This window comes from Trichechus manatus, unplaced genomic scaffold, assembly GCF_000243295.1.
Source record: "Trichechus manatus latirostris isolate Lorelei unplaced genomic scaffold, TriManLat1.0 scaffold00033, whole genome shotgun sequence".
In the NCBI taxonomy this organism is placed as follows: domain Eukaryota; kingdom Metazoa; phylum Chordata; class Mammalia; order Sirenia; family Trichechidae; genus Trichechus; species Trichechus manatus.
In genome coordinates this window covers 18,285,486-18,310,417 of record NW_004443969.1, presented here as the reverse complement: position 1 = coordinate 18,310,417, position 24,932 = coordinate 18,285,486, and the positions used below count along the sequence as shown (strand labels likewise).

Here is a 24,932-nt window from a genome sequence, read left to right as displayed (position 1 = left end):
ATATCACAGTTCTTAGAGGAAGCACTATAAAGACATGACCATAGCTGCTCTTATGAAATGGAAAGAATAGTATTTCTCTGGCAAATTTGGCAATGTAAGTGATCTAAAATATTGTGTGGTTCTATCTTAGGCACGTAATACCATTTGTAAACTTACATTGTGTTCTTTAGAACTGATGTATCTTTCCCTTCTAGCTGAACTTTACCCACTATGATTATTAATCCATGTTGTTCTCTTTTAAATAATCTAGGCCATTAGTAAATATTTAATGTAAAATAATTTCAAAAAATTCTTTATGCTTTTTGCCTACCCATTCTAGCATACTGACAGGGTCCAAGTATGTTGTTGCTTCTTATTGTTACAGCATAATTAATTATTATTTAGCAAATGCATCAAATGACCCTAAAAGTTTTCCATTCCAAAATATTGAAAGTATCCAAATATTGTCATGTATTTCATAAAACAAATGTATTCTTCAAAGTAAAGTGTTATTAACCTACATTGGAAATCACAGAGTTGAAAATGAAGTTGCAGAATAACAATAATAAACATTGAAAACAACAACAAAAATAAAGAAAAGCAAAATTTAAGGAAACTCTATTTTCACAGTTTTGCCTTTGATTTAGGAAATAATATTGGAGTTCTTATTCCCTCTCCTTGAGCATAGAGAATGTGACCTGGCCGGAGCTGGGCTCACAAGGACTCACAAGGACACATCAACTGGGCCCTGACGTGTAAAGACAATAGCTAAAATAATCTTGGAAAATATCTTCTAGAGAAACTTTCATATAAAGCTGATCAAACAGAACACAAAAGACTTTCCACTCTTATCTTTTTCTATTAGCATTTAGTGAATAGAAATTTGTTGGACCAATGAAGACCCTCCTGACTCTCGTTACTGAAACCTTTACCAATGATTGTTAGGAAAGACAATTCAAAATGTAGGATCACAGTTTCTAGCCAATCTGAAAAGGCTAAGCTTTTAATGGTTTTGCCCATTTGTAATGTTAATATATACTGATGGCTCTGTAACAGACATGGCTGCGGCCCCATGCTTGTCTGTTTTCCCATTCTTGCCTATCCTGTAATATTCTTTGGACTTGGGCAGATATGGCTGTGGCAGGGTGCTTGTCCGTTTTCCCACTTTTGTCTGTTCTGTGATATTTCCTTGGACTTGTGCAGTCGTGGCTCTGGCAGCATTGTTATCCTTTTCCCACTTTTGTCCTTTTGAATATATGCCGAATAAAACTCTTTTTGCTTTACTAGACTTTGTGATGCTTTTCCCCTACAGCACCTTGAATAACTGGAAGTTTTTAAAGAAATCATTTGGGTCCTAATACATTTCTAAGTATAGCTCTCTTCTTGACTGTCCTTTAGTATAAGTAATCAAAGACTGTGGTCATATAAATTACAGAGTCAGGCTGCATTGTGACTAGAGAGGGTTTATTCTGTAGATGACCACGGTAGGTAGCATGTCTGCAATAGGCCATAAAAGTGGGGACAAAATGGCAATAGACTGTAAAGCAGGAAAATGCCATGAACAAAATGGCATTTTCCTGCCGTGAACAAAATGGCATTTTACTGCTTTACAGGCTCGAAATTCACACCCTGAGCAATATCTCACTTTGTCAAAGCACTCGAATTGTTATGTTATTGTTAAGATTATCATTATTATTCCAAATAAACTAATTCCAATCTGTGTTGGAACACTTAGTGAATGTGCAGCTCTCTCTGTCTCAGATCTTCCTGCAATCTTCCACTGGTCAAGAAGAGAAGGAGACACTGGCCGGGCTAGGGCATCAGCTGAGAAGTAGGACAAAGGAGGGGTTGGAGAAGGTGAGGAGGATCAGGTAATCAGGTAATACTTTCAACAATGGGTGGCTCTGGGTCTAGGGGTGAACTGAACACGTGCAGGAGAGATACAGTCCAGAAACTGAAACGACTGTCAGAAAGAGAACCATAGCTGAAAAAGGCCAGAGGTGGGGTTTACAGCTAATTATTTAGGTAGCAGAGCCCTGCTGGCACAGTAGTTAGGAGCTTGGCTGCTAACTAAAGGGTCGGCAGTTCGAATCCACTAGCTGCTCCTTGGAAACACTATGGGGCAGTTCTACTCTTATAGGGTCACTATGAGTTGGAATCAAGTTGACGGCAACGGGGTTTATTTAGGTAGCTGGGTGACATAAATAGTTTGCACTCGACTACTAACTTAGTTTGGTTGTCAGAACCCACCCAGTAGAGTTGCAGAAGAAAGGCCTGGCAATCTGCTTTCATAAAATATTACAGTCAAGAAAACCCAATGAAGCAGTTCTACTCTAACACATGGTGTTTCCATAAGTCTGAATTGACTCAACAGCAACTTTTTTTTTTTTGCATAGGGTGGATAGGGGAACAAAAATAATGATGAGCAAAAGTTTTGAGACGCACGATGGAGGGAGCAGGAAGGTGATTATGCACCTTAAACTCCACTGTGCAGTTGGTCCCTATGGAGCAAGAAGATGAAACAAAACAAAAAAAGCAAGGATGAGATAGAAACAAGCTATCTGATGTTTTTCTCAGAAGACGTCTTTTTTAATTCAGTTTATATTGCTTGAAGCATTAAAATGCACCTCTTTTCTGAATCATTATCTGTCTAATGAGGAATAGGAAGGGAAGTTTAAGATTATAAAATTTTCTATTGTCACAGAGTAACTATAAAAATGAAAGGTGACAACAATAGAAGGATAAATGTTAGGACAGAGAAACACTTCCCTTGAATATAATTTTCAAGTCTCAAAAGTAATCAACCTATCCCTTAATAAAGTAGGATAACCATAAAGATATGAATAGAATAGCAGGGAAGCATCTTCTGTAAGTGCCTAAAGGAAAAAATTGCACAGCCTTGCTGCATGAACAGCCAAGAGACAACGACACTCTCTAAAGTTCAAATTCATTCAGTCTAATTCTCTGCTGTCTCTTGCATTAAGGCCAACAATAAGTGTTAACCATTTTTATTAGCTATGACACTCATTTTCTAAGTACTAAAACCTGCTAGAGCAAAATGCTTTCAAATATATTTATTTTGTAATTTATGCATAAAAGTTATGCACATAAAGTTATAACGGGCTTAGTAAAATACATAAACCTTTATCATTCTTGCATTAAGTTGTGAATTTACATTCTTAACCACTAAAATTAAGAATTTTGCCGTGTTATCTAATAGTATACTAGTAATGATTAGTCCAGGCAGTACAAGCAGTACTGTTTCCAATATGAAGGACCAGTAGCATGAAGAATAAAAAAAGCTGGAGAAGGCATTCCGAGTTCTTATAAGAGCCAAATGTCTTGCCTCCAGAATTCTTAGTTGGTTTGGTTTCATCTTTTTGAAACTTTTTTTCCTGACTTTCAGGTTTGGCTCTTCCTTTATAAATATTTATCAGATTAAAATAATCAGGAAATTAAAAAAAAAATTCTAGCTTTGATTTTATAAGGAATTATTGAGGAAGGATATAAAGCTAACTTATAATAGACAGTTCTCCTTAAGGTGTCTATAATATAGCTGCGAATATAAAACTAATGAAAACAAACAAAAAAACCAAACCCATTGCTCTCAAGTTGATTCCGACTCATAGCAACCTTATATGACAGGCTAGAACTGCCCCATAAGGTTTCCAGGGAGCGGCTGATGGATTCAAACTGCTGACCTTTTGGTTGGCAGCCAACCTCTTAACCACTGTGCTAACAGATACCTCTAAACTGCCTACAGTATTTTTACAAAAATAATGCTCACTATCGACATTTGCTTGCCAACTGCACCCTCCCCACAACGAGGTATTTTCGAAAGCACTGTTATGCCCCCCTTTTTTTTTCATGTTGCTGTAAAAAAAAAATTAGCATAATGTACTTCAGAAAATACCTTGCAAGGGGAGGGTGCGGTTGGTAAACAAAGGTAGAAGGCGCCTGTTACTTGAGTATGGTACTCTAGAGCAGTGACCATTAATGCACTGAACTTTCAGGGAGGGTTAATCAGTGTGGTCGAGAAGGCTGAGCTTAAAGAATGAAGGGTTTCATAGTCAGAACAACAGAAGAGATGGAGAAAAAAAGTAGATTCTAATTTTATGAAGATGCCAGTATAGTTGGAGCAAACTTCCTTCGCTAAGAACAAATGCAGCATCTTTCTCAATAAACCCTGTTCAGTTTAGAGATAGAGTACTCCTAATTCACCCAAACTCTTTCCCCCTGTGGTGCAGTGAATTGCTTTTAGATAGCCTTTCTAGCCATGTTTTGTAACTCCCACAAAATGATTCACTGGGATTATGTAAATAAGGTATAAAACTCTGGCAGGACTATGTAAATGAGGTGACTGTGGTCTACCAAGGGGATTGGTCAGTTTTGCCAACCTGCTAGGCTTAAAAGAGCCAATCCCACAGAGGTTGGGGGGGGACCTCACTGCCATCAAGAGCAGAGCTCCTTTGGACCAAGGACCTGGGGTCCCTGTGTTGAGAATCTCATAGAACCAGAAGTGCTAATGTTGAAGATGGTGAGAGACAGCAGTGGTGAGCCTGCTGGGCCTACGGACTGAGAGCTAAGAGCAGGAGGCTTGCTGGAGGAGCTGGAAGAGCTGTATCATTTGCCCATGCAGGGCAGAGGTCTGAGTGTGCCCCTTGCAAGTGCTGCCTCAGAGGATCCTGCGTAGGGGGACTTCCTACAGCAGGGTGGAGCTGGACACTTCTGGGCAGGAGGCTTGCTAGTGGAGAGAAGAGCTGTAACACTTGGTTGTGTAGGGCAAGAGAGGCCTGAGTGCACCCTGTACAGGGGTTGCACGCCTCCTCCCTTGGGCAGCGTGGGTCAGCTAGCATAGTGGCAAGAGAGCTCCACAGAGCTGGGTAGCGTGCTGGGAACCAGCAGCAGAGACTTAGAAGAACCCAGCTGCAGAGGCTTGGAAGATCCTGTGCAGAGGTCTTCCAGCCAGGAGCAAGGCCCAGCTGCAGAGCAGAAGCCTTGGGAGCCATGCACACCACCCAAGCAGCATGGTGGTAGCCGGATGCAATGGCGACGTGAACATAGCATCTGACCTGAACCACAGCTCTCCTGCACAGGGACATAAAAAAGAACCTGAGTAATTTGGGGAAAGGTAAGCTGTTCTCCCTTGGGAATCTGTTGTTCATGTTTAATGTTTGCTTTCTATAAATAATAATAATGGCTTTTACTTCGCAAACACTATATAAGTGTCTCGTGTGTCTGGCTCAATCACAGATGAACATAGCACCCACAGAATGTTTTGGGTATATGTGCCTCATTCCAAGCAGTCTAATGGCTGCCTGGAAGTATGAGGCACAGCCTGTCTGCATGCGCAATGAAGATAGACAGACATGTACAAACACCCTTTCATCAATTTTTGTTTTATATAGTGTTGATAAATTTTATTGTTGTTAGTTATTTTCAATTGGCTCCAACTCATGACGACCCCATGTACAACAGAACAAAACGTTGCCTGGTCCTGTTGCCATCTTTATTATCATTGGTCCGTTTAAGTCAATCATTGCAGCCACTGTGTATTTTGACCCCCTATGGGGGTCATCTTGTAGCCCTATATTGGACAATATTCTGTTGTGATCTATAGGGTTTTCATTGGCTAATTTCAGAAGTAGATCTTCCTAGTCTGCCTCAGTCGGGAAGCTCTGCGGAAACCTGTCCACTATGGGTGACACTACTGTATTTGAAATGCTGGTGACATAGCTTCCAAAATCACAGCAACGTGTAAGCCACCAAAGTATAACAAACCGACAGACGGTTGGCGGTGATATAGTTTAGCCAAGAACTAATGATGGAAAAACTAAAATAAATCTCAAATATTCACTCCTTTGTTAGTCATTAAAGAAATAAAATAAAATGATTACATATGGTTTAAATGTATCAATACAGGGTAGAGACTTACATTTTTAATAGTTTACAAGTTTTACTCTTGACTCTGCCATTACTTGCCATGTGACCTTATATTACATTTCTGATTCTCAGCTTCATCAATAAAATGAGAATATTGAACTGCACCATACCTGAGTTCCCCTATGCTCCAAAATATTTGCATTCTATTATATACCTTTCTAAATATTAGACAATCTAGCGTGATTTTTTAAATTCTTGTATGAGATGTTGAATAATAGTATTTAATATAATACTTACATTTTGGCCCACTTATCCAGTTCTTCTTCCAGATATGTTTTAACCATTTTTGGTTGAAGACCAAGAGAATTTCCCAAGAAATAGATGGCATTTTCATCCTTATTCACTAAAGATAAATCAACTGAAAGTGAAGAAAAAGTAAAAATTGCTTATTCAATTAATTAACATTCTTCCATTTGGCACTGTTAATTCAGTGCAAACAATTAATATAATTAACTCTGAGAAGAATAATAAATAACTTACAATTCCTCCCAAGGATAACATCAAGTTCTCTGAAAAATAATTAATCTTTTATGTTTACATTTTAAAATATAATTTAAATCTAGAGGGGCTGTTGTTGAGATCTCTCATATTTATTGTACTCCCTAAGGAAATTTAAATTAGCAATCACTTCTAGTAATAAATGGCCAAAGGCAATAGAAACAAGTTAAAAACATAATCTTTAGGAAAAGCATATAGTCTATGTGACTGTATTAAAAGTAAAATTAGGCAAGTACTAACTCTCTGCATTAATCGGTGTTATTATAGATATAACATATTTAAAAAATCTAAAATATTAGTTACATATCTGAAGTAGATATGTTAGATTTATACATTTATTAATTTTACATATCTATACACATATAAAGGTGCCTAAACCAAAAAAAGAAAAAAACCAAACTCACTGCCGTCAAGTCAATTCATAGCACCCCCTAGGGTTTCCAAGGCTGTGAACCTCTATGGAAGCTGACTGCCACATCTTTCTGCCATGGAGCCACTGGTGGTTTCAAACTGCTGACCTTTAGGTTAGCAATTAATCACTTTAATACACATATAAAGTTGCCTAGGTTTTGCAAAATGGTTTACACTCGACTGTTAACCTAAGGTTGGAGATGGGAACTCACCCAGTGGTTCTACAGAAAAAAAGTCCTGCTGATCTGCTTCTGTTAAGATTACAAGAAAAAAAAAAAAAACCTATTGACATCTAGTCAATTCCGACTTATAGTGACCCTATAACCAAGAAAACCCTATGAAGGAGTTCTACTTTGTAATACAAGGGGTCACCATAAGTAGGAATCAACTAGACAGCAACTAACAACGATGACAATATACAAATATGTGTAATATTAATGCATATATAGGCAGCATATATGCATATATAAGCATATTTCTACTTCTCATTCAAATAAATCAGGAATATATTGATTTGTCTATCTCACAATTCATTCCCTTGACTGCAAACGAATGCAGTTTCATTAACAAACCAATCCATGTGTTTAAAATATAGGCCAGAAATGCACAAGTTTATAATTTTGTTCTACTGAACAAAATACCGAACACTCCACCTAATGGCAGCCAAGTATACATTCTTTTCCAACACACATGGAACATTCTCCAGAATAGAACACGTAGGAGGCCACAAAGCAAGCCTTCATAAGTTCCAAAACATCAAAATATTACAAATCATCTTTTCTGATCACAATGCCATAAAAATGGAAAGCAACAGAAACAGCAAGGAAAAGAATCACATACGTGGAAACTGAACAACACCTTGCATAAAAACTACTGGGTTATAGAAGAAATCAAGGACAGAATGATGAAATTCATAGACTCAAAAGACAATGAAAACACATCTTACCAGCACCTTTGGGACACAGCAAAAGCAGTGCTTAAAGGGCAATTTATAGCAATAAATGCACACATCCAAAAATAAGAAAGGGCAAAATCACAACATTAACCCTACAGCTTGAACAAATAGAAAGAGAGCAGCCAAAGGAGCCCTCAGGCTCCAGAAGAAAGGAAATAATAAGAATTAGAGCAGAAGTAAATGAAATAGAGAACAGAAAAACAATTGAAAGAGTCAACAAGACCAAAAGCAAGTTCTTTGAAAAGATCAACAAAATCAGCAAACCAGTTGCCAAACTGACAACAGAAAAACAAGAGAGGAAGAAAATAACTCGAATAAGAAATGAAATGGGCAATATCACAACAAGCTCAACTGAAATAAAAACGATCATAAAAGAATACTATGAAAAATTATACTACAAAAAATTTGAAAACCTAGAGGAAATGGACAAATTTCCAGAAACACACTACCTACCTAAACTAACACAAACTAAGGTAGAAAAGCTAAATACATCCATAACAAAAAAAGAGATTGAAGGGATTATAAAAAAAACTCCCAACAAAAAAAGCCCTGGCCTGGACGGCTTCACTGGAGAATTCTACCAAACTTTCAGAGAAGAGTTAACACCAATACTACTAAAGGGGTTTCATAGCATACAAAATGGAAGGAATACTCCAGAACTCATTCTATGAAGCCAGCATAACCCTGATACCAAAGCCAAGTAAAGACATCACAAAAAAAGAAAATTACAGACCAACATCCCTCATGCACATAGACACAAAAATCCTCAACAAAATTCTGGCCAATGTAATTCAACAGCATATCAAAAAAATAATTCTTCATAACCAAGTGGGATTCATACCAGGTATGCAGGGATGGTTCAACATTCGAAAATCAATCAGTGTAATACATCTCATAGATAAAACAAAAGATAAGAACCATATCATCTTATCAAGTGATGCAGAAAAGGCATTTGACAAAGTCCAACACCCATTCATGATAAAGGCTCTCAGCGAAATAGAGATAGAAGGGAAATTCCTCAACATAATAAAGGGCATTTATATAAAACCAAAAGCCAACATCATTCTAAACAGAGAGAAGACTGAAAGCATTCCCCTTGAGAACAGAAACCAGACAAGGATGCCCATTATCACCACTCTTATTCAACATTGTGCTGGAGGTCCTAGCCAGAGCAATAAGGCAAGAGAAGGAAATAAAGGGCATCCAGACTGACAAGGAAGAAATGAAAGTACCGCTATTAGCAGATAATACGTTGTTATACACAGAAAACCCCAAAGAATCCACAAGAAAACTACTGCAACTAATAGAAGATCTCAGCAAAGTATCAGGATACAAGATAAACATACAAAAATCAGTTGGATTTCTCTACACCAACAAAGAAAATTTCGAAAAGGAAATCACCAAATGCCATTTACAATAGCCCCCAACAAGATAAAGTACTTAGGAATACAACTAACCAGAGAAGTGAAAGACCTATACAAAGAAAACTACAAAACACTACTGCAAGAAACCAGAAGAGACCTACATAAGCAGAAAAACATACCTTGCTCATGGATAGGAAGAGTCAACATTGTGAAAATGTCAATTCTACCCAAAGCAATCTACAGATACAATGCAATCCCAATCCAGATTCCAACGGCATTTTTTAATGAGATGGAGAAACAAATCACTAACTTCGTACAGAAAGGGAAGAGATCCTGCATAAGTAAAGCATTACTGAAGAAGAACAAAGTGGGAGGCCTCACACTGCCTAATTTTAAAACCTATTATACCCGCATGGTAGTCAAAACAGCCTGGTACTGGTACAACAACAGACACATAGACCAATGGAACAGAATTAAGAACCCAGACGTCAATTCATCCACCTATGAGCAGCTGATATTTGACAAAGGCCAAAGTTCGTTAAATGGGGAAAAGACAGTCTCTTTAGCAAATGGTGCTGGCATGACTGGATGTTCATCTGTAAAAAAATGAAACAGGACCCATACCTTACACCATATACAAAAACTAACTCAAAGTGGATCAAAGACCTAAATATAAAATCTAAAACGATAAAGATCATGGAAGAAAAAATAGGGAAAATGCTAGGAGCCATAATACATGGCATAAATACTATACAAACAATAACTTACAATTCACAAACACCAGAAGAGAAACTAGATAACTGGGAGCTCCTAAAAATCAAATACTTACGCTCATCAAAAGATTTCACTAAAAGAATAGAGAACCTACAGACTGGAAAAAAAATTTTGGCTAGGACATATCCAAGAAGGGCCTAATCTCTAAAATCTACAAGACACTACAACAACTCAACAACGAAAAGACAAATAACCCAATTAAAAAATGAGTAAAGGATATGAACAGACATTTCACCAAAGAAGACATTCAGGCGGCTAACAGACACATGAGGAAATGCTCATGATCGTTAGCCGTTAGAGAAATGCAAATCAAAACTGCAATGAGATACCATCTCAACCCAACAAGGCTGGCACTAATCTGAAAAACACAAAATGATAAATATTGGAGAGGTTGTAGAGAGATTGGAACTCTTATTCACTGCTGACGGGAGTGTAAAATGGTATAGCCACTTTGGAAAACAATTTCGGGCTTCCTTAAAGCCATCACACGAATAGGCATGTGCACACCCATGTTCATTGCAGCACTGTTTACAATAGAAAAAAGATGGAAACAACCTAAATGCCCATTAACAGATGAATGGATAAACAAATTATGGTACATACACACAGTGGAATACTATGTAATGATAAAGAACATGATGAATCTGTGAAACATCTCACAACATGGATAAATCTGGAGGGCATCATGCTGAGAGAAATTAGTCACAAAAGGACAAATCTTGTATGACACCATTATTTTAAGAACTCAAGAAAAGGTTTAAACACATCAAAAAGCATTCTTCGATGGTTACGAGGGTGGAGGGGACGGGGAGGAGAAGACAGTAACTAGGTAATGGACAAGGAGCTGGTCAAATGGACACAGGGAAGCCGGGGTGGGAAGGCGGAGTGTGCTGTCACATGGTGGGGATTGCAACTAATGTCACAAAATAATGTGTATAAATTTTTGTGTGAGAAATTAACTTGAGCTGTAAACTTTCACCTAAAGCACACACACACACACACACACACACACACACACACACAATGAATAATAGGAGCAAATCGGTGCAAAGAAATAAAAATAAATAAATAAATGTAATGTGGGATCCTGGAACAGAAAAGACATTAGGTAAATACTGAAGAAATCTGAATTAACTTTAGTTAATAATAATGAATCAATATTAGTTCATTAATTGCAACAAATGTACCATGCTAATATAAGATGTTAATAATAGGGAAACTGAGTGTGGGGTATATGAGAACTCTGTATGATATCCCAATTTTTTTTACACATCTAAAACTATCCTAAAATAAAGTTTTTTTTCTTTAAAAAAAAAAAAGGGAGAGAACGAGGAGGAAGGAGAGAAAATGATGTCCAAGGATTACAGTATGTACAGCCAAGTTGCAGCCCAGTGGAGCTACAGTGCTTCCACTGCCCAGCCCACTCAAGGATATGCACAGACCATCCAGGCATTTGGGCAACAAAGTTGTGGAACCTATGGACAGTCCACTGATGTCAGCTATACCCAGGCTCAGACCACTGCAGCCTATGGGCAGACCGCCTATGCAACTTCTTATGGACAGCTTCCTACTGGTTATACTACTCCAGCTGCCCCCAAGACCTACAGCCAGGCTGTCTGGGGCATGGCACTGGTGCTTATGATACCACCACTGCTATGGTGACCACTAACCAGGCCTCGTACGCAGCTCAGTTAGCATATGGCACTCAGCCTGCCTATGTGGCATATGGGCAGCAGCCAGCAGCCACCACACCTGCAAGACCGCAGCATGGTAGCGAGGCTGCTAAGACTAGTCAACCTCAGTCTAGCACAGAGGTTACTACCAGCCCAGCGTGCAGTATGGACAGAGTGACTACAGTTAATCCCCAAGTTCCTGGGAGCAACCCCATGCAGCCAGTCACTGCACCTCCATCCTAAGAGCTATTCCTCTTCACAGCCAACTAGCTATGATCAGAGCAGTTACTCTCAGCAGAACACCTATGGGACGCTGAGCAGCTATGGACAGCAGAGTAGCTATGGGCAACAGAGCAGCTATAGGCAGCAGTTGTCCACAAGTTACCCCCTCTTCCCCAAACTGGATCCTATAGCCAGGCTCCAAGTCAATATAGCCAACAGAGTGGCAGCTATGGGCAGCAGAGTTTATTCCGATAGGACCACCCCAGTAGCATGAGTGTTTATGGGCAGGAGTCTGTAGGATTTTCCAGACCAGGAGAGAACCAGAGCATGAGTGGCCCTGTTGACCAGTGCAGGGGAAGAGAGGGATTTGATCATGGAGACAAGAGTAGAGGTAGGCAACGAGGAGGACATGGTGGAATGGGCAGCGCTAGAGAGTGAGGTGGCTTTAATAAGCCTGGTGGACCCATGGATGAAGGACCAGATCTTGATTTAGACCCACCTGTAGATCCAGATGAAGACTCTGACAACAGTGTGATTTATGTGCAAGAATTAAATGACAATGTGACTCTAGATGATCTGACAGACTCTTTTAAGCAGTGTGGGGTTGTTAAGATGAACAAGAGAACTGGGTAACCCATGATCTATATCTACCTGGACAAGAAAACTGGGAAGCCCAAAGGTGATGCCACAGTGTCCTATGAAGACCCAGGCTGCCGTGGGGTGGTTTGATGGGAAAGATTTCCAAGGGAGCAAGCTTAAAGTCTCTCTTGCTTGGAAGAAACCTCCCATGAACAGCATGTGGGGCAGAATGCCACCCTGTGAAGGCAGAGGGGATGCCACTGCCACTCCGTGGAGGTCCACGGGGTCCAGGAGGTCCTGGGGGACGCATGGGTCAAATGGGAGGCAGTGGAGGAGATAGAGGATGCTCTCCCCCAAGAGGACTACGAAGTTCCCGAAGAAACCCATCTGGAGGAGGAAATGTCCAGCACCAAGCTAGAGACTGGCAGTGCCCCAATCTGGGTTGTGGAAACCAGAACTTTGCCTAGAGAACAGAATGCAACTAGTGTAAGGTCCTTAAGCCTGAAGGCTTCCTCCCATCACCCTTCCCACCCCTGGGTTGTGACTGTAGCAGAGGCAGCCCAGGTGACATATGGGGTGGGAAAGGTAGCATCATGGACTGTGGCGATCCCCGTGGAATACTCAGAGGTAGCCATGGTGGAGAGAGAGGTGGCTTCTGTGGTGGCCAGGTCATGGGTTTGGTGGAGGAAGATGAAGTGGTCCTGGGGGGCCCCCTGGACCTTTTATGGAACAGATAGGAGGAAGAAGAGGAGGATGTGAAGAACCTGGCAAAATGGATAAAGGCGAGAACCGCCAGGAGCACAGAGACTTGCCCTGCTAGACAAGACCCTGCAGAGCTGCATTGACTACCAGATTTATTTTTTAAACCAGAAAATGTTTTAAATTTATAATTCCATGTTTATGATGTTGGCTACAATATTATGATTATGTTCCTTGTCTGTACTTCAGTATTTTTCACCATTTTTGGAGAAACATTACACAAGTTAAATGGTAGTGTGCCGAGTTTTTTTGTTTTTTGTTTTCCTTTTAAAGGTAAGACGGTTGTTTAACTAAGACTAAACCAGTAGGAACCCCTTGCGAGCATGCTCAGTGTCATGGAGAACTGAGAGGGCCTCTAAATGTAACATTGTTGATGGTTGTGATTTTTTCTTTTTTAATAAAATTCCAAATGTTTATTAAAAAAAAAGAATGAAAAGATAACTCACTACTCCCCCATCACTCCCCAGTCCCATGTGATCTTCATAATGTGAAAGACAAGCAGGGCTTTAAACCTTGGAGCCTATGCTTCTCTTGTGCTAGCAAAATGAGAGTTTATTATTAAAAGTCTATACTTTTGCCTGGAGCCCTGGTGGTGCAGTGGTTGAGAGCCCAGGCTGCTAACCAAATAATCGGCAGTTTGAATCCACCAGCCACTCTCAGGAAACCCTGTGGGGCAGTTCTACTCTGTCCGACAGGGTCACTATGAATCGGAATCAATGAGATGGCAACTTTTTTTTTTTTTTTAAACTCTTGGCAGCATAGAGCTCTAACAAAAAACAGGGAAGAGGGTGCTAAGGACTGAAAGAAAAGCATGTAAACCAACTTTATGGATAGGTATCTTCCGTAAGACTTCAACGGAGCCACCTGTCCTCAAATAGTCGTACCCACTGGGCCAAAGAGGAAGTAGGAGAGCTCATCATGTGTCACACCATCTCCAAAAGCTTTGGCACCCTAAGAAGAGGGAAGGGAAACTTCAAAATAAATGAACCAAGATTTTTCATCATGTTTGTTAGGTGTCCAATTTGATTCCATTTTTGTTTTTTTTTTAAAACAAAGAGCTGTAACATTTTTTACACCTTCAGGATGAAACAGTGAACTGTACCCATTACTGTAATATAACCATTATGAAAATATTAATGAGAATGACTTTTTAATTGCATCAAATAAAAGTTCCTCTTTCCCATTGTGACCTCTCCCTCTTTTTAACTCTTATAAACACTTGGAACTAGTTTATTTTGCCCTTGGTCTCTGCAGAAGAAGTCATAAATGAACTTTGTCTCACAGAACTGCCCTTCGACAAGTTTTACTTAAACCCCATTCACCCATCTGGGTGATGATATCCTCTGCAGGCTCCACACTTGTGGATATTACAGATTAATTTTCCTCTTCTTCCTCTCCTTCCTCCCTCCCACCGTCTCTCTCTCTGTCTCATAGCATTGCCAGAAAGGCTTGTTTTCTTGGAGAAAAGGGGGCATGGAGTTAGTAATGTGAGAAAGACCACTGGGACATGAGATTGGAATAACAATCCCCCATCTTTATATTTGCCCACTGCACCTCCCCCCCTGCAAATGACTAACTATGAGGAAAAGTAGCAATGATACCTTTGGAGGAGGACAGAAAACATGTATAGAATTCAGGTGACAGCAGTAAGCTTCATGCGATATTTCATTGTAAATATCAGTGGTAAAGACCTCTTGAGTGTACTAAGATGGCCCTCACACAGCAGTTGTACAAAGTATGTATCGTCCACATAGATATTTATAATTATGTGGATCAAGCCATTCTCCCTTTATCCCCTTCTCTCTCTTTTGCTCCTTTCTTCTTGCTACAGGCCCAGCAACGTATTCCATAAGTGAAGGGGTGAGGGGTAAGGAAGGGAGATTGAACATAGCATTATCAAATGGTGATCAGATTCATATCTATTAGCTTCTGAAATGTCTGCAATCACAGGATTTCTTCCATGTTCCCGAAGTGCCTGGGGCTTTTTCTGTATTTGTACCAGGAGGATTATTTGCTGAACTTCAGGTCAATCATGACTCATTTTTTTCCTATCCTCAAGATTGTCATGTCAGTTGTATTGAGACATCAATCACTACTAATAGCCATATGCTGCTTCCTTATAGCTGGAGTCTAGGTTTAGAGTCTTCTGAAAGACATCCATGTCTTTCATATAGTTGTTCATGGATTCTAGAGATTCTGCTTTCTGGGTATAACCCCGAGACTGGTTGAGCTTCAGGTGTGTACATACTTCACAGTCCTTCAATGTCAGCTTCATGGCTATTGTACAACTCAGCGTCTTGTGGCTTTTTTTGGAAGGCTTTTGTTTAATATTTAATGCTTATGGACTGGGGGAAATCTCCTTTGTGAAAATATTCATTGCATTTATTCTTTTCTTTCAAAGACAAGTGAGGATTTATGCCTATCAGTCATTCTCGTTCTTCAGGATATTTTCTGTCTGTTGACAAATTTTAGCATACCCAGGGTTTGGTTTTCTGCCAAAATATTTATTGTAGAAATGATAGCCTCCTTCTTATTTTTCTTCTTTGAAGTAGGAGTTGTCAGTTTGGGCACACACTTTTGCAACGTGTCGATAGTCCTCTTGTTTCTCCCCCTCACTTTAACGACTTTTTCAAGGTTATGGAACTTACCACAATCTCCCTTTTCAAAGTAAACCTCTGCTTGCTTAGCACATTATGTCTTTTCAGTGGGTTCCAAAATCTTTCGGAAGTCATAATGCTTCAAGCTGTGACCGATTTCTTATAGGCATCATTTTCCAACTCTTTTTCTTTTAATGCCTTTGCTGTTCTCTGGAAGGTCTTCTTCCATTAGCTCTGGCTTGGTATCATTTTTGGGAAGAAGAGGTGTATGAGGTACCTCAATTTCTTCCCTCTAATACATATTGTCTGAATCTACTCTAAGAAGACATTAAGAGGTGTCATGATCTGTGGATTTTGTGGTTTCATGTCCAAATAAGGTCATTTGTTGCATCTGCTTTATTAGTTCCCAGTAGCCAAGATCCCCAAGTAGTAATGTTCTCATCCTAGGGATGGCAAACTTTTTTCTGCAAAGAGCAGTGTAACTATTTTAGGTTTTGCAGGCCTAAACCTAAGTGGTCTCTGTAGCGACGATTCAATTTTGTCATTGTATCAGGAGACCAGTCATAGACAATACATAAATGAATGAACATAGCCGTATTCTAATAAAACTTTATTATAAAAAAGAGGTTGCTGATCCTTGTGTTAAGGTCACTCTTTAACTTCTAGCACAGATTGGACATATTGAAAGTGTTTGTGAATTTTCTCTCTCAGCCGTCTTCATCTTCTATAAACCCTCTCTGAGCTAGAAATACTTGCTTCATGTTATTGCCCTTTCTTAAATATTCACTTGACTTCAAACTGTTCAAAAATTCAAAAGTTTCAGCTTTCTGCAATCAGGCTTTACCCTGTTTAGGCCGTAAGTCAAAAGTTTTAGAGTCATGCTTCCAGAAGTCTCCTTTCTTGGCAAAGACTACAGAATAATTCCTTGCTCATGACTCTGGAAACCTCACTTGATTGCTTCTGAGAAACATTGGGATGCATCAGAAATGTTACCATCACTCAGGACCTTACTTATGTATTTATGTGATTCCTTTATAGGTTTCATGTTCAACCTGAGAACCAGTTTCATTTTTGTTTCTTATATATAAATGAAAGTTCCACTCCTAGGTATATACCCAAAAGACTTGAAAGCAGAGACTCAGAAAGAGGTTTGTACACCAGTGTTCACTGCAGCACTGTTCACAATAACCAAAAGATGGAAACAACTTAAATGCCCCCCGACAGATGAATGAATAAACAACATATGGTACATACAATGGAATACTACTCAGCCAGTAAGAGTAATAAAGTCTGGATACATGCTACAGTAATGATGGAGCTTGAAAACATTATCCTGAGTGAAATAAGTCAATCACAAAAGGACAAATATTGTATGACCTTAGTTATAAAAAAGTCAAGAAAACACAAAAGTATAAAGAACAAAGTTTACTAGTGGTTATCAGAGGCCGGTGGGAGGTAGACAGAGGGGTTATTGCTTATTGAGTACTGAATTTTCATTTGAAGTGATGGTAAAATTGCACGGATTAAGGGTAGGGTTGCACAGCTGATTATTGTAATTGCTGTCAATAACTCGTACACCTATAAAATGTTAAATTGGCAAAAGCTGTGTGATGGATCTATTTACAAAAACAATGACCAAAAAAAAGAGTAGCTGCTGAGGCTACTTATGTGCTTATGTACAACCAAACGCCTCATGGGATTTGGTTCCTTAGTTTGGAGTTTTAGGATCATGGTGTTGGGACATCCCAGTTAATTGGTCTCATAGCATGTTTAGTGCTTATGTTCTACCTCCTAGTTTGTTCCATAGTGCCTGGGGTCTTAATGCTTGCAAGCAACCATCTAAGGCACAGCAATTGGTGTCTATTGGCAGGGAACAACAGAGGAAGAAGGAGAATCAGGAATAGGAGGAGAAAACGGAATGTGTGGCTAATTTCCTTCAGGAACAATTGGCTCCTTTGCCATGAGATCAGAAGAGCTGGATGGTGTCCAGCTATCATTACTGAACATTCTGATTAAAGATTCTATAGAAGATTCCTGATCAAAAGTGGGAAAATGCAGAACAGAATTTTAATTTCCCATGGAATGCAGACTTTCTGGAGTCATGAAGGCTGGATAAATACCAAAACTATTGCCCTGAGATAATCTTTAAACCTTAAACCAAAAATATCCCCCGAATTCTTCTTACACCAAACAACAGTTTAGCTTAACTAGTGAAGAATGTCTGCTCTGAGCCTTATGCTCTCTTAAGAACTATCTACGTGGGACCAAATTGACAACAGCAACTAGAAAGATTAGATGTGAAACTAAGGGGGCAGGAAATTTACGTTAATGGGGGAGGAACAACTCAGAAGAGGAGAGTGAGAAAGGTTGTACACCTCAGAAACTATAATCAATATCACCGAATTGTACATTTAGAAACAGTTGGATTGGTGAATGTTTTGCTGTGTATATTCTCAACAACAACAAAATAAAAAATCATTAAAAAAAAATTACAATATACCTTCAAATTCAAAACGTCTCACCATCTTCAGCTCAGGCCTGACCTAAATTTAAGAAACTGCAGTTTGTAACAGAGGAGCTGTCAGTTGTGGCTTGTTTTCTTGTTCCTCATGACTGCTGGTTCAAATTCCTCCAAGGGAGTAAGGGAGAAATGCAAGAAAGCCTTAATTGACTAGCACTGTTGCGATCTGACTTCGGTGACTTTGTGTTAGGTCTTTCCTTTGCGAAGTACTTTTTTTGTTGTTGCAACCTCCAGTTCCCTGCAGTAGTTAATGCACACTTCAGCTGATGTCTTATGATCCGACACACTACCACACCTCCCACCTTTTGCAGTACACTTCTAGCCTCTTTCTGCTGAAGTTACTATAATCCAACAAGCCGACTTCTCAAGCAGGGTTTTCCCCAAGTGATATAGCTCTGCTACTTTTCACTGGGTTCACTTAATCCAAAAGAAACAGCTCTTGTTAATGTATTCATTGATATACCAATGAAAGGATCTCTGGCGATGCAGTGGTTAAATGCTTGGCTGCTAACTGAAAGATCAGAATTTCAAACCTACCAGCTGCTCCACGTGTGGCAGTCAGCTTCCATAAAGATTACAGCCTTGGAAACCATATGAGGCAGTTCTACTCTGTCCTATAGGATCATTATGAGTTGGAATAGACTCAATGGCAATGGGTTTGGTTTGGTTTTGGTTATACCAATGAAGCTACTTTTTAGCTTCTGTGTTGTAACTATTTTAATATCTTCGAGAAAAGTTTTATGTTTTGTTCATATATTGATTCCCTGCTATAAGGCCTTGCACAAAATACACACTCAATAAATGTTTGGTGCATCCAATTAATATCATTAAAGTTGGCCAAATATGACACTAATGGGAAATACATTGTTAGATACTAGTCCTAAATATTTGTGTTTGAAAGGGGTAAACTACCACTCATCTCAAAATCATGTATTTAAAGACATGTTACTTTTTAATCTAGTCATGATCATCTATTAATGAAATTATTTTTAAAAAATTTTATAAATAAAGAGATTTTTATATATCTTATTTAGATTCGCCTACTCGTTCATAACATTAACAGCTTGAAATGATACCAGTGCCTGCGCCTGACTCAAATTCTAATTTAATTGGCCTGGTGTAGGGCTTGGGCACAGGCATTGTTCTAAAATCCCATCAACTAGTTTCAATGTATGACCACACATCAGGTCTGGACTTTTTTATTAAAAACAAACCACAATTTTTTAAAAAAAGGAAAACTGAGATTCCTCAAGTTTAATTGAATTACCCAAAGTCATAGAATATAGCTTATCATCAACCTAATATAGCATATGGTTATTATAATTTAATTAGTCCATTATAAATAATTCAAGATTCGGTAATAAAACACTTGTGAAATCATTCTAGAGCAAAAATTTCCAGTGCTTTTCACATTATGAAACACATAGTTAAGGCCGCTTTAGGACACAGGTAAACGACCCACTCTAGTTGCCGCAAGAGCTAAAAGAATAAAAATCTCAGTATACTTCTAACTCCTAAACAAGCACATGCAATAAACAAGTTCGTATTAAAAACACGTATGAGTTTTAAACAGGGAATATAACTATTTTTTTTTCCTTTTACAAATTAAAGAGGAAATGTAGAAGAAACTTGTTTTGATCAAAAGGCAAACGTAAGTTCCAAAAATTCTTAAGATGGCTTCTCTGTGTAAAAAATATTTTCTAAAACAAAATCGTTACTTATAAAAAAGAGTTCAGATTTTAATGAGTTTGCTTATCAGTTATCAGGGAGAGCACACATGAATATTTTGTCTTTTCTTCTTTGTGTTTCTTTGATATCTATGCCAGGCTTCAGGGCTGTTGTATACATATAAACCGGCATTCAAGGGGAGTGTCAGTGTGAGAAATGTCTATATATTTCCTTTTGGCATTGCAAAACAATTTTCAGTCTTTAAAAATCTAATTAATGTGTATTTTTGGAATATTATCAATTAGATTGTTCAATTATCAATTATTCAATTATCACTTAGATTATTCATTAGATTGAAAGATCAGTTTGTTGCCATATTCTACTTTAAAATTGTTTTTTAATTAATGTTCCTTCTTTTTAAGTTCAACAAACCAAGAACCAAGCCCATTACTGTCAAGTTAATTCCTACTCATAACAACCCTATAAGACAGAGTAGAGCTGTCCTTTAGGGTTTCCAAGGAGCACCTGGTGGATTTGAGCTGCCGACCTTTTGTTTAGGAACCGATCTCTTAACTGCTGCACCACGAGGGCTCCATTTCCTGCTTTTTATACGCCAAGAGATGTCGAAGGCACAACTTCACACGGAGAAACAGAGCTGAATCAGAGCTATGGAAGAGTTTGAATGTTCAAAAGCTGCTTTGGTAAATAATGTCCTGGGATTAGTTGTTGAAATTTTGGGGCTTTTTATGACAACTTCTTGGCCTGAAGGTGTGGAGCAAAAACAAACAAACAAAAACACTTTGTGGAAGTTAACCTCTAGTAGGAAGGTACTGGTTTCAAAAGAATTCATAATTAAGAGGTATTTTCCTCTAGATGAGGAGGCCTATTGGCTCAGTGGTTAAACACTTGACTGCTAACCTGAAAAGTTGGCAATTCAAAACCCACTAGCCACTCTGTGGGAGAAAGATGTGGCAGTCTGTTTCCGTAAAGATTTACAGCCTTGAAAACCCAATGGGGAAGTTCTAATCTGTTCTATAGGGTTGTTATGAGTTGGGATTGACTGGATGGCAACAGGTGTGTTTTTTGGTTCCTCTAGATGCGTATGAATGGATGTAACCCTACTGGAAGGCCATGAGATACATGTGGGTATAGAAGCATTATTCAAGTGCTGTTCTAATTAAAAATCCTAGACTAAAATTTCAATATAGTATGGACTTAATTTTTTTTTTCAACATAAAAGAAAATATCCTTTCCAAAGATACGCAAGTTTTCAAGGCTTGGTGAATATGGGATTGTTACTGATTGTGTTATAATTAGCAATAGAATGCATGGAAATTCCAGCTGTGTTTGTTTCATTTGAGTTTTGATTATTTTGAGCCCTGCTAAAATTAAGAAAATTACAAGTTCTAGTATGAGTTTGTAGGGTAAGACCTGACTGTCTAATTATCTAAATCTTAATATTTGCAGTACTAATGTGATTGTTCTATGTTTTGACATTATTGAATTGGATTTTGGCAATTTGAAAGAATGCTGAACGAGGATTTATGGTTATGTCCACATATGTCTAAGACCACAGTCCTCTAAGGATATAGGTCAGTGTATTATCAACAAATACTCTCCAAAAGCAAACCAATGGAGCCAGGACTCATTCTCTTTCCCTGTATAATGTAGATAGTACTGTATCTTAAAATCCCTAAGGGGCAGTTTCAGTTCTGGTCAGGATGCCATAAGCTCAATCCACTCTGTTTATTTCAATAAATGTAACTAAAAACCCTGAACAGATTGCATGGAAAATGTGTATTGAGGAGAAAACCAGAACTTGAATATCACTAAACTGGCATTGAATTTCTTATTTCCCTTCCTTTCTCTGGTATGTCCTGTCTCATATTCAATGATAGCCAGATACTCCAGATATCCCTTCCTATTCCCAGTGGTTGTGGGCTGGAAAAAGCTCCAGTATCCTTATTTCTGATCAAACGAGTAGAGAGAGGCCCCTGAAGGCCGGTGGCTGGTGGGGAGCCGAGGTGGGGGGCGTAGTTCTATGTGTTTTCTTTTTCTCCTCTCTTCCATGCTAGCCAACAGTCAATCCTGTGACAACGGGGACGGTTACAGCATCAGTAACTTCACAAGCACCCAGAACTTTGAGGAAGAGAATCCTTCTCTCTGACCAGAGGAATGGTGGTTCCTAGATTGTGGGAAACCTTGTTTTTGTTTTCTTTCTATCCTATTGTCTCTTGGTCCAGAGGCAGGCACTGTCATAGAAAGTGCATGGCCAAAAAAGCAAATTAAACCTTCTCAGTTTTCTAGACAGAGGAAAATGAAGACGGCTTCTAGGGAGGTTGAAACGAAGAGGAAGGTCAAGAAAATGATCCTATAAAGTTGTATATGAACTCCTGGGCTCACCCCTGCATTATACCTGCATGGATCTGACACTAAACAGCGTAACAAAAGCTTTGAGAATGGAACCTAGCTTCCAAATCGGCCACTGTCTGCCATACTCACAGGACAGACCAAAATAGTACTTCAAAGGCTTTGAAAAACTGAATTGACCTTGGAACTACCACCCACAGAAGGTAGGTAGAAACTTGCAGCCTTAATAGGAACAGTGGATAATTAAAGAGAAAAAAGACCAGTTTAACTGTGTCTTGTTCAAATGACTGAAATATGGCTATTAGTAGGAAAAAAAAATATGAAAGTATATAAAATATATTTAAATTGTGGCATTCAGATAGATTAGCCCATATTCATATGTTTGGATCCTTGAATATGAGTGGGTTTTAGATCAAAATATGAAGAATTGATATTCCAATATAGGCTATAAAAGTCAGGATGATGGTTACCCTTAAGGGGATAGCAACTCGAAGAGAGTTCAAAGCACTCTTCCAGGTACAAAGGTCTCTTCTGGGTACTGGTAATGGTTTGTTTCTTGATCTAGCATCTTGTTACACAGATGTGTTCACTTTATAAAATTCATAGAGAATATTATTTGTGCATGTTACTAAATAAATAATTGAATAGCACGTCCTATGACAACTGACAAATTGCTGATAAGGACCTCGTCAGAGTTACAGAACAAACAGAATTTACAGGACAGAAAATAATTAAACTTAGATAAGAATTCCAACAAACAGGCACTTCCCACCAAAACGCAATGACTTTAGAACTTTGCTCAAAGGGTAGAAGAAACTTAAATCTCACTGTTGATGAAATAATACAACTGGGTGCAATCGCCAATGATGGTAGACTAAGTGAACAATTAGGAGCTTTAGGGGAAAACCAAACAGATATGGAAAGATTATTGTTTGCTGGGTGGCAAAAGCCTGGAAAAGCAGATGGTTTCTCCTGGAAAAGCAGATGGTTTCTCCCGAACTCAATGGCCGTAAAGATGTGATAGAGGACAACTGCAGAAGAAGCCACAAATATCCTAATAAAGCTAGGCTTACTGACAATGATCTGTGACAGAACAGCCAATAACCCATTAGACGCTGAATTACAGATCAAATTAAAAAAATAATTCTTAGGTCAGCACTCCCACAAGAAAGAACTGCACTATTTACTATATTCCCAGGAGCAAACAACCTAATGGATTTAGTTACAACAGTTGATGAGTAAAGCCAAGGCAAACATGCTTTTAAAGCCAATTTTAAATTCAGATCCAACAATAAGTTTAACTCCAACTTTAAACCCAAGAGACCTCCTTTTAATCCAGATTGGAATCAACCCAGACCAATACAACCAGGTAACAACAGATAGCAACAGAGAAGGTGATAGGGAAGAATGGGGGATCACACATATACAAGTGAGTTTAGTTGCTCTAACTAGAATTCAAGAGGAGTTCTGGAGGGAAAATAATTACTAAAACCCAAATAGAGAATTCAGAAGGAGAAAGAATGATCATATCCCTTGTAGAGAATTCAGAAGGAGAGAAAAGGGCCAAAATAGAGAATTTATTAGTAGAAATACAGAATCCATATTAAATACCACCAGAAGCAGAAGGAAGCTTGAGCAAGGACACTTAATCACCTTATGGGGAAACAGCAGTCTCCATCTACTGGCCAAAGCTGGGGACAATTGCCCATATGTGATTATGGCCATTCCTAGAGATAAATGTAAATGTGAAAATATACTTGTAGACACAGGATCCCAAATCACCATGGTTCACGGAAAGCCACAAAAAGATGAAATAAATAATAACAGAGGCTATCTGTAAGGCCTAGATAGTAAACTCAGTGAAAGAATTTGAATACATAGACATGCTTCAACTGATGATAATACTCTCATAAAAATTAACTGTTTAGTAGGACCTGTACTAGAGAATATTTTAGGGATGGGCATTATGCATCTATACTTATCTAATAAAAGAAAGTAGTCTATTCACATTACTAACTTGGCTACAACCAAGTAGACTTCAGTAGTATTAAGCTGTTGAAAGAATTGTTAATAGGCCACAATATAATCTTAAAGACTTATTAAAGGGAGTCCTTCGAACTGAGAACAAACAACATCAGACCACAGGCTGAATCTAGGACACAGGATTGTACTAGCCAGATACCAACCTAGGAAATGAACTCTTAAGGACTATGCAAAACCAAAAGAATTACAACAGGGAACCAGAGAGGTTGATCTGTAAATGACAACAGCATCAGAACAATAAAAGAGGGAATAAACGGTGTAGATATAGAACCTTCTAATGGAGAGGAAGTCAAGCGATACCAAGTGATAATAGACTGGTTCAAATCTAGGAAGATAAGGGCAAATTTCAAGGTAAGCACAAAGAAAGTTAACAAACCTACTCATCAAAATGAAGAAAAACATAAAGTCTTAGTAAAAACAAAACCTACAAAAACAAAAGACATGAAAAAAAAATTCACAAACAAAAGGAACTCAGCACAGAAGAGTAAGAGGAACAAAGACAAAGTCAACACTACAAATAAAAAGCACTACAAAATGCAATCCCACTCCTAGGAATATATCCTAGAGAAATAAAAG

The 24,932-nt window shown here is 38.6% G+C and overlaps 1 protein-coding gene and 1 pseudogene across 2 annotated transcripts in view; one reads left to right on the top strand and one right to left on the bottom strand.

Moving 5' to 3' along the window:
- KYNU (kynureninase) overlaps window positions 1-24,932 on the bottom strand; it is a 154,949-nt gene that overhangs the window by 104,141 nt on the left and 25,876 nt on the right. Inside the window, exons 1-2 of one of the 2 annotated variants that reach the window (XM_023730210.1) lie at window positions 13,981-14,248; window positions 6,160-6,280 (exon numbers count right to left, since the gene is read on the bottom strand). In XM_023730210.1, coding sequence (XP_023585978.1) covers window positions 6,160-6,206 — 47 coding nt within the window. In that variant the 5' untranslated portion in view covers window positions 6,207-6,280; window positions 13,981-14,248. Of the gene's footprint in view, window positions 1-6,159; window positions 6,281-13,980; window positions 14,249-24,932 lie in introns of those variants that run through there. The other variant, XM_004375104.3, reaches the window with a different exon arrangement.
- On the top strand, window positions 11,272-13,476 carry LOC105756218 (RNA-binding protein EWS pseudogene; annotated as a pseudogene).